General features: G+C 42.4%; 1 protein-coding gene across 1 annotated transcript; it reads right to left on the bottom strand.

The window, feature by feature from the left end:
- Window positions 1-4,343: 4,343 nt before the first annotated feature.
- Window positions 4,344-7,127, bottom strand: LOC106601143 (forkhead box protein J1-B). The gene is made up of 3 exons (XM_014193106.2): window positions 6,888-7,127; window positions 6,106-6,687; window positions 4,344-5,507 (listed from the first exon to the last, which is right to left on the bottom strand). The coding sequence occupies exons 2-3, from the start codon at window positions 6,673-6,675 to the stop codon at window positions 4,668-4,670; spliced, it is 1,410 nt and encodes a 469-aa protein (XP_014048581.2). The 5' UTR covers window positions 6,676-6,687; window positions 6,888-7,127; the 3' UTR covers window positions 4,344-4,667.
- Between the last annotated feature and the right edge of the window lie 3,721 nt (window positions 7,128-10,848).

Genomic DNA, 10,848 nt, shown 5'->3' with positions numbered 1-10,848 from the left:
CCATATACTACCCACCACTGCGACCTGTAAGCTCTCGTTGGCTGGCCCTCGCTTCATACTCGTCGCCATACCCACTGGCTCCAGGTCATCTACAAGACCCTGCTAGGTAAAGTTCCCCCTTATCTCAGTTCGCTGGTCACCATAGCAGCACCCACCTGTAGCACGCGCTCCAGCAGGTATATCTCTCTGGTCACCCCCAAAGCCAATTCCTCCTTCGGCCGCCTCTCCTTCCAGTTCTCTGCTGCCAATGACTGGAACGAACTACAAAAATCTCTAAAACTGGAAACACTTATCTCCCTCACTAGCTTTAAGCACCAGCTGTCAGAGCAGCTCACAGATTACTGCACCTGTACATAGCCCATCAATAATTTAGCCCAAACAACTACCGCTTCCCCTACTGTATTTATTTATTTATTTTGCTCCTTTGCACCCCATTATTTATATTTCTTCTTTGCACTATCTTCCACTGCAAATCTACCATTCCAGTGTTTTACTTGCTATATTGTATTTACTTCGCCACCATGGCCTTTTTTGCCTTTACCTCCCTTATCTCACCTCATTTGCTCACTTTGTATATAGACTTATTTTTCTACTATATTATTGATTGTATGTTTGTTTTACTCCATGTGTAACTCTCTGTTGTTGTATGTGTCAAACTGCTTGCTTTTTCTTGGCCAGGTCGCAATTGTAAATGAGAACTTGTTCTCAACTTGCCTACCTGGTTAAATAAAGGTGAAATAAATAAAATAAATAAAAATTCACACAGTCTCTTCTGAACAGTTGATGTTGAGATGTGTTACTTGAACTCTGTGAAGCATTTATTTGGGCTGCAATTTCTGAGGCTGGTAACTCTAATGAACTTATCCTCTGCAGCAGAGGTAACTCTAGGTCTTCCATTCCTGTGGCGGTCCTCATGCGAGCCAGTTTCATCATAGCGCTTGATGGTTTTTGCGACTGCACTTGAAGTAACTTTCAAAGTTCTTGACATTTTCCAGATTGACTGATCTTCATGTCTTGGGACCCCTTCGAGATAAAATCCCGTTAACGGGATTGGTTGGACAACAACCAGTGAGAAATTTAAAAAGAAATCATCTCAAAATTAAAATTCAAGTATTATATGGCATTTTAAAGATACTCTACTCGTTAATCCAATCACATTGTCTGATTTCAAAAAGGCTTTACGGTGAAAGCAAAACATTAGATTATTTTAGCATAGCACCTTAGCAACAAAAAAAATGAAGCCATTTTCCAAGCACGGATAGCCATCACAAAACCAGATATACAGCTAAAATTAAGCACTAACATTTGACAATCTTCATCAGATGACACTCCTAGGACATCATGTTAGACAATACATGCATTTTTTGTTCGATCAAGTTTATATTTATATCCAAAAACCCAATTTTTACATTGGCGTGTGATGTTCAGAAAATGTTTTCTCCCCATAACTCACGGTGAATAGGCACATTTAATTTACAGAAGAACTCATAAACGTTGACAAAATTTACAACAATTATTTAAAGAATTAGAGATAATCTACTCCTTTATGCAACCACTTTGTCAGATTTCAAAATAACTTTACGGAAAAAGCACATTGTTCAATATTCTGAGTACAGAACTTAGCCTTCAATGCTAAGCTATACAGTTAGCCTACAACCACGACGTCGACAAATCTCTAAAAATATGTTCGAAATATTTACTTACCTTTGCTGATCTTCGGCGGAATGCACTCGGATGGGCACCCACTTCCACAAGAAATGTTCATTTGTTCTGCAAAGTCCATCATTTATGTCCAAATACGTCCGTTTTGTTGACCCATCCAGAACACTTTACAATGCCATGTGGCGTGGACGCAAATCCATAGACGAAATGTTCAAAGTTCCATTACCGTTTGTAGAAACACGTCAAACGATGTTTACAATCAATCCTTTAGGGTATTTTTTTACGTAAAATTGCGATAGTTTTACAACCGGGCAATAGGTATTCATCCCAGAAGAAAAATAAAAAACAACGAAGTCACGTGCACGCGCGTCATAAGACACCTGTCCTCAGACTGGCCAGTGATTGACTGAGCCACAATTTCTCTGCCCGGTACCTGGTGACGGATGAAACCAGTTCCTAAAGATTGTTGACAGCCAATGGAAGAGTTAGGAGGTGCAACGTAAATCCCATGTCACTGTAGTTTTTCAAGGGATTCAAAAGAAAAACTAAATTTCTAATTTCTCCCACTTCCTGATTCAATTTTTCTCAGGTTTTTTGCCTGCCATATGAGTTCTGTTATACTCACAGACACCATTCAAACAGTTTTAGAAACGTCAGAGTGTTTTCTGTCCAAATCTACTAATAATATGCATATTCTATTTTCTGGGCCAGAGTAGTAACCTGTTTAAATTGGGTACGTTTTTCATCCGGCCGTGAAAATACTGCCCCCTAGCCCCAACAGGTTAAAGTAATGATGGACTGTCGTTTGTCTTTGCTTATTTGAGCTGTTCTTGCCATAATATGGACTTGGTCTTTTACCAAATAGGGCTATATTCTGTATACAACCCCTACCTTGTCACAACACAACTGATATGGCTAAAACGCATTAAAAAGGAAAGAAATTCCTCAAATTGACTTTTAAGAAGGCACACCTGTTAACCTGTTATGGATAGGGGGCAGTATTTTCACGGCCGGATAAAAAACGGACCCGATTTAATCTGATTATTACTCCTGCCCAGAAACTAGAATATGCATATAATTATTAGCTTTGGATAGAAAACACTCCAAAGTTTCTAAAACTGTTTGAATGGTGTCTGTGAGTATAACAGAACTCATTTGGCAGGCCAAAACCTGAGAAGATTCTGTACAGGAAGTACCCTGTCTGACCATTTCTTGGCCTTCTTGATCATCTCTATCCAAAACAAGGGATCTCTGCTGTTACGTGACACTTCCTACGGCTCCCATAGGCTCTCAGAAGGCGGCAAAAAGCTGAATCGTGGCTTTGCAGGCCCTGGCTGAAAAACAGTAGCGCATTTTGATAGTGGTCGATCAGAGTACAGAGACTGGCGCGCGTGCACGAGGCGACCCCATGTTTTTATTCTTTCGTCTTTGAACGTAAACAACGACTCCCGGTCGGAATATTATCGCTTTTTTACGAGAAAAATAGCATAAAAATTGATTTTAAACAGCGGTTGACATGCTTCGAAGTACGGTAATGGAATATTTAGAATTTTTTTGTCATGAAACGCGTCGGGCGTGTAACCCTTCGTCACCCTTGGATAGTGTCTTGAACGCACGAACAAAACGCCGCTATTTGGATATAACTATGGATTATTTTGAACCAAACCAACATTTGTTATTGAAGTAGCAGTCCTGGGAGTGCATTCTGACGAAGAACAGGAAAGGTAATCAAACTTTTCTAATAGTAAATCGGAGTTTGATGAGGGTCAAACTTGGTGGGTGTCAAAATAGCTAGCCGTGATGGCTGGGCTATCTACTCAGAATATTGCAAAATGTGCTTTCACCGAAAAGCTATTTTAAAATCGGACATAGCGAGTGCATAAAGGAGTTCTGTATCTATAATTCTTAAAATAATTGTTATGTTTTTTGTGAACGTTTATCGTGAGTAATTTAGTAAATTCACCGGAAGTGTTCGGTGGGAATGCTAGTTCTGAACGTCACATGCTAATGTAAAAAGCTGGTTTTTGATATAAATATGAACTTGATTGAACAAAACATGCATGTATTGTATAACATAATGTCCTAGGCGTGTCATCTGATGAAGATCATCAAAGGTTAGTGCTGCATTTAGCTGTGGTTTTGTTTTTTGTGACATTATATGCTAGCTTGAAAAATGGGTGTCTGATTATTTCTGGCTGGGTACTCTGCTGACATAATCTAATGTTTTGCTTTCGCTGTAAAGCCTTTTTGAAATCGGACAGTGTGGTTAGATAAAGGAGAGTCTTGTCTTTAAAATGGAGTAAAATAGTCATATGTTTGAAAAATTGAAGTTTGGGGATTTTTGAGGAATTTGTAATTCGCGCCACGCCCGTCATTGGATATTGGAGCAGGTGTTCCGCTAGCGGAACGTCTAGATGTAAGAGGTTAATTGAAATGCATTCCAGGTGACTACCTCATGAAGCTGGTTGAGAGAATGCCAAGAGTGTGCAAATCTGTCAACAAGGCAAAGGGTGGCTATTTGAATGATTTAAAATGTAAAATATATTTTTATTTGTTTAACACTTTTTTGGTCACTACATGATTCCATATGTGTTATTTCATAGTTTTGATGTCTTTACTATTATTCTACAGTGTAGAAAATAGTAAAAAATAAAGAAAAACCTTTGAATGAGTAGGTGTTCTAAAACTTTTGACCGGTGTATAGATTTTAGTGTATAGATTTTTGGAATGAAGTGGTTGCTAATTAGGATAGATTTATTTTGTTCTATAACAGACATTCAATACTACAATAAAAACAGCATGTTAGTTCATAGACACAATCAATCAAAAAGCAAATAGAAAATGCACATAAAAAACACAGTAAATGTGACTCAGATAAAAAAAAAAATCTATGAACGTATGTTTCTCTGAATGAATCCATAATGCTAATGTAGCAAAACAGTAGTCTATAGGTCCTCTGGCCTCCTGCTGGAGTGCTTGTTCAGTATTGGGGCTGGGGCTGGGTGTCACATATAAGACTCTGCTGTCCTCCATGGCTGCATCTCAGTGAAGAAGCCTTCACAGAAGCTGAGACTATGGTCCAGGGTGATAGGCACTGCCTGCACCTCCTCTTTCAGCTCTTCCCAAGGGTGCCTCTGCTGCTCATCAGGGAACAGTGTCAGCTCCTCAAAGTGCTGTGGGTGGACCGCCAAAGGGAGCGGCTGCTGCAGCCCAGTCAGGTTGAGGTGCTGCTGGATCTCCTCCATGCTGTAGCAGCCCATGGTGGTCACCTCCATGTACCTGCAGCCCTGCTGGTGGTCCCGGTCAGCCCCTCCGCTGCACCACTTCCCCAGGTGCCAGCCCCGGCCTTGATCCTGCTGGGAGAGCTCCACCTTACAGCCCAGGGAGTTCAGAGCTAGGTTAATGTCTAGATCCTCAAAGTTATTGCTGCTCCCATTCAGAACATCGTCAAACACCATGGCCCAGTCTAGTTCACCCTTCAGTGCCTCTGGTTCCATGAGATCCGGTGTCAACAGTGGTGACATGTGGACTGTCTCCCACTTTGTGCCACTAAGTTTGTGTCTGTTCCCAGCACCTGCCCCTCTGTGGGACACTGTGTAGTGGGCCTGGGGGAAATGCTGGTGGTACTCCTGGGTTTTTCGGTTACGGGATGATCCTTGGGTTTTTCTGTGTCTCTGGGTGTTGAAATGGATGGCTGGCATCCGCCTGCGCTTGAAGACTCCATTGACAAACATGTCTGCGTACTGAGGGTCAATCTGCCAGAATCCCCCTTTTCCTGGTTCATTCTTCTGCCTGGGAACCTTCATGAAGCACTTGTTGAGTGACAGGTTATGACGGATAGAGTTCTGAGGAGAGAATAGAATGGGGTTCATGAAAAGATGAGCTAACTGATAGTAGTCTTACTAAAGATTCTCTGTCATTTGTTGCTGGATCGTCATAATGTTATACCTAATGATGTGCATATATAAATCATTGGTTATAACATGTCAAATGTGCATCGTCAGGACAAGGTAATAACAATTTAAGTTCATTATACTCCTGAATCATATAGTCCCCATCACAGAGATTCCAAGAAAATCAAACAACGTCAATCATTTAAACTTGTCTAATAAAACTACACATTCTTAATGGTGAGCGAGCATTGCGTCTTTTCCTGTCCAATGATGTCTACTCATTTTTAGGTTGCACCTCTACTCACGTTGGTTGAGCACCTTCTACTTATTTCCACCCCAAAAATCAAACAAGAAATAACCCATGATTACATCAATGATGAACAAATATAACCACGATAGGCCTAGAACCTATTTTCCATACAACATCAAAATAAATACTGTATCTCTGAGGGATTACTTGCATGCAATCGCCCACACATCTCTCTCCCCCCGTGTTGTGTACCTCTCTCAGGTTTGATCAATAATGTAGAAGACAGACTGCGTCACTAACCTGCCAGCTGGTCTCAGCACGTCTGTAGTAGCAGAAGTTCTCTGTGATCCAGTTATAGATAGCGGACAGTGTGATCTTGTTCTTCTTGCCGGCCTGCATGGCCATGCAGATCAGTGTGGCGTAGGAGTAGGGAGGCTTCACCTCGTGGTTGGTCTTGAAGTCTACCTCCTCCAGAGACTTGGCTGGCACAGGGATCTGGTGGTTGTTGGTCACTGTCGGGTGAAGTGAGTAGTAACTGGTCCTGTTGGCTGAGGCACTGGAGGTGATGGGGCTGCCTGCACTCTGAGGCATGCCGGAGGCTGCAGTGTCCCCAGCAGGTGGACTGGAGGGCGAGTCGGAGCCCTGAGGGTGCAGGTGGCTGGGATGAGGCAGGTGGTACGGCTGGCAAGTGGAGCCCGGTAGGCTTTCTAGACTCGCACTGACTATAGTGAAGTCCTGGAGCCATTGGAGGCTGGTGAGACTGTCATCCAGGTGCACTGAACCATTCACATTGTCTTGGTCTTCTGGGTGAAGCTTCATCCATTTCTCCTTGAATCTGGTGGCAATCTCCTGACTTGGTAGTACTGGCATTGTAAAGTGTCCCTGTTAATAAATCCCCACAAAAGATGACTGTATTACATTTCTAGCTGGCTGTCATTCCTGTGAATCCTTTACATACTGGTGTGATCTCAATCAGCTGACTTTAAATGTACAATATGAAAAACTGCATTATAAACTCATAAAAATAAAAGAACAGTGGCCATTCATTCATAAAGAAGTATTAGCAAAAGCAGTACAATTACCTTGGTCTCGGTGTACTCCGCAGTACAGTTTGAGTGATCAGCTCCACTGTTCTCATATGGTACCCAAACCTCTTACACGTTATTGCGATGTCTGTACAGATGGTTTTGAGAGGAACTGCTATCTAAACATGTAAACCCAAGACTTCATTTGTAAAAGTAGCCTTTATGTTTCCACATTCATTCAGATCCTGTCGATGTGTGATAATAATCCCATAACGGCGGAGAGACAGATCAGAACATACTGAGGGAAAGACAGAAAAGACAGAAAAGACCGCCTTGAGTTTTAATAGCCCGAAACAAATTGCAGGTCGCTGATTGGCTCCGTGATTTACATGTTTCACCTTTGTTTCTACGGCTCACTGTATGAGTGCATATATAGGAAAAATGTGTTAAATCAGTGAAAACAAACAGAATGTAATTACACTGACTATTCTATGTAATATTTTTTATCTAATTAATCAGAAATAAATTGGCTTCTGACTGTCATGAATACGTTGTGCATTCATGAATTGTAAGAAGGATGAGTTTTGATTTAAAAACGGAAGTGCAGTTTTGTTACTAAGGGTCTTCTGTAGGCTATTGGACAGTTAATGATACATAATATTTCAAATGTATCCGGAATAATTGCAGATAATGAATACAACCTTAGTTAATTGTAAAACAGCTACCTTTGGAGTTAAATGTTTTACAACTGTGATGTGACTTTACCTACACATGGTCGATATTTGAATTTACTTTTGATTAATTCCTCGTTTTATAGACAATGAAGACATAAATGTTACAGTTAATGACATTGTGTGTAGTAGACATTGCGAACATACTGGCTCTGGGATGAAATTGGGTCATTCTGGCTTTGACATGATGTATTAGCGACATCTACTGGTTATTGTTGATGTTAGGTTCTCGTATTTGCTATACCCATTTGTTAATCAGTAGGTATACCCAGCTGACAGGGAAACTATGATTCCGTTAAAATGAATATGACCATTGTAGAAAACTCCATCACAGTCACTCTTTCTCTGATCCTGGGAGTCTGGGACACAGGCTCACAAACTCTGTCTTTCTAACTCAGGGTGTCAAACTAATTTTGCCCCGCGGACCGCATTCGGTCTTCAACGATGTCCGGAGGACGCACTAAAATGTGTTATGTTTCATCGCCATCAAAATTGCCCAATAATAGTCCTCTATCCATCATTTTTTGAATTGTATATGCTCCCTGACTGTCTATCTTTCATTTCGATGATTATTAACGAATTGGACACAGTCAAGAAACTGTATGAATGTACTGTAGGTCCATTATCGTTTCTACAGTCTCTATATGGTTTTAGTCATACATACACTACATGACCAAAAGTATGTGAACGCCTGCTCGTCAAACATCTCATTCCAAAATCATGGGCATTAATATGGAGTTGGTCACCCTTTGCTGATATAACAGCCTCCACTCATCTGGGAAGGCTTTCCACTAGATGTTGGAACATTGCTGCCGGGACTTGATTCCATTCAACCACAAGAGCATTAGTGAGGTCGGGCACATATATTAGGAAATTAGGCCTGGCACGCAGTTGGTGTTCCAATTCATCCCAAAGGTGTTCGATGGGTTTGAGGTCAGGGCTCTGTGCAGGCCAGTCAAGTTCTTACACACCGATCTCAACAAACTATTTCTGTATCGACCTCGCTTTGTGGACAGGGGCATTTTCATTCTGAAACAGGAAAGGGCCTTCCCCAAACTGTTGCCACAAAGTTGGAAGCATAGAATTGTCTAGAATATCATTGTATGCGGTAGCATTAATATTTAACTTCACTGGAACTAAGTGGCCAAGCCCGAACCATGAAAAACAGGCCCAGACCATTATTCCTCCTCCACCAAACTTTACAGTTGGCACTATGCATTGGGGAAGGTAGCGTTCTCCCGGCATACGCCAAACCCAGATTCATGCGTCAGACTGCCAGATGGTGAAGCGTGATTCATCACTCCAGAGAACGTGTTTCCACTGCTCCAGAGTCCAATGCCAGCGAGCTTTACACCACTCCAGCTGATGCTTGGCATTGCACATGGTGATCTTAGGCTTGTGTGTGGCTGCTGCTCAGGACGAACAGTTCTTGTGCCGATGTTGCTTCCAGAGGCTGTTTGGAACTCGGTAGTGAGTGTTGCAACCTCGGACAGACAATTTTTACGAGCTACACGCTTCAGCACTTGGCATTCCCGTTCTGTGAGCTTGGGTGGCCTACCACTTCAAGGCTGAGCCATTGTTGCTCTTAGATGTTTCCACTTCACAATAACAACACTTACAGTTGACCAGGGAAGCTCTAGCAGGGCAGATATTTGACTAACTGACTTGTTGGAAAGATGGAATCCTATGACGGTGCCACATTTAAAGTCACTGAGCTCTTCAGTAAGGCCATTCTACTGCCAATGTTTACTATAGAGATTGCATGGCTGTGTGCTCGATTTTATACACCCGTCAGCAACGAGTATGGCTGAAATAGCCAAATCCATTCATTTGAAGGGTTGTTCAGATACTTTTGTATATACAGTACCAGTCAAAAGTTTGGACACACCTACTCATTCAAGGGTTTTTCTTTATTTTTACTAGTTTCTACATTCTACATAGGCCTATAACCATCCTGCCCTGCCTTTCTAAAGTCTTCGAAAGCCAAGTTAATAAACAGATCATCGACCATTTCGAATCCCACGGTACCTTCTCCGCTATGCAATCTGGTTTCTGAGCTGGTCATGGGTGCACCTCAGCCACGCTCAAGGTCCTAAACGATATCATAACCGCCATCGATAAGAAACAATACTGTGCAGCCGTCTTCATCGACCTGGCCAAGGTTTTCGACTCTGTCAATCACCGCATTCTTATCGGCAGACCGAACAGCCTTGGTTTCTCAAATGACTGCCTCGCCTGGTTCACCAACTACTTCTCAGATAGAGTTCAGTGTGTCAAATGTCAAATCGGAGGGCCTGTTGTCCGGGCCTCTGGCAGTCTCTATGGGGGTGCCACAGGGTTTATTTCTCGGGCCAACTCTTTTCTCTGTATACATCAATGATGTCGCTCTTGCTGCTGGTGATTCTCTGATCCACCTCTACACAGACAACACCATTCTGTATACTTCTGGCCCTTCTTTGGACACTGTGTTAACTACCCTCCAGACAAGCTTCAATGCCATACAACACTCCTTCCGTGGCCTCCAACTGCTCTAAAATGCTAGTAAAACTATATGCATGCTTTTCAAACGATCGCTGCCCCCACCCGCCCGCCTAGCATCACTACTCTGGACGGTTCTGACTTAGAATATGTGGACAACTACAAATACCTAGGTGTCTGGTTAGACTGTAAACTCTCCTTCCAGACTCACATTAAGCATCTCCAATCCAAAATGAAATCTAGAATCGGCTTCCTTTTTCACAACAAAGACTCCTTCACCCATGCTGCTAAACATACCCTCATAAAACTGACTATCCTACAGATTCTTGACTTCAGCGATGTCAGTAACAAAATATCTACCAAAACTCTACTAAGCAAATTGGATGTAGTCTATCACAGTGCCATCCGTTTGTCACCAATGCCCCATATACTACCCACCACTGCGACCTGTATGCTCTCATTGGCTGGCCCTCGCTTCATATTCGTCGCCAAACCCACTGGCTCCAGGTCATCTATAAGTCTTTGCTTGGTAAAGCCCCAGCTCTATCTCAGCTCACTGGTCACCATAGCAACACCCACCTGTAGCACGTGCTAAAGCAGGTATATTTCACTGGTCATCCCCAAAGCCAACACTTCCTTTGGCCGCCTTTCCTTACAGTTCTCTACTGCCAATGACTGGAACGAATTGCAAAAATCACTGAAGCTGGAGACATACCTCCCTCACCAACTTTAAGCATCAGCTGTCAGAGCAGCTTACCGATCACGGCACCTGTACACGGCCCATCTGTAAATAGCCCACTCAACTAGCT

The sequence above is a fragment of the Salmo salar genome, chromosome ssa03 (genome assembly GCF_905237065.1).
Source record: "Salmo salar chromosome ssa03, Ssal_v3.1, whole genome shotgun sequence".
NCBI lineage: Eukaryota > Metazoa > Chordata > Actinopteri > Salmoniformes > Salmonidae > Salmo > Salmo salar.
The sequence above is the reverse complement of the archived record's forward strand: the minus strand, read 5'-3'. Positions and strand labels throughout refer to the sequence as shown.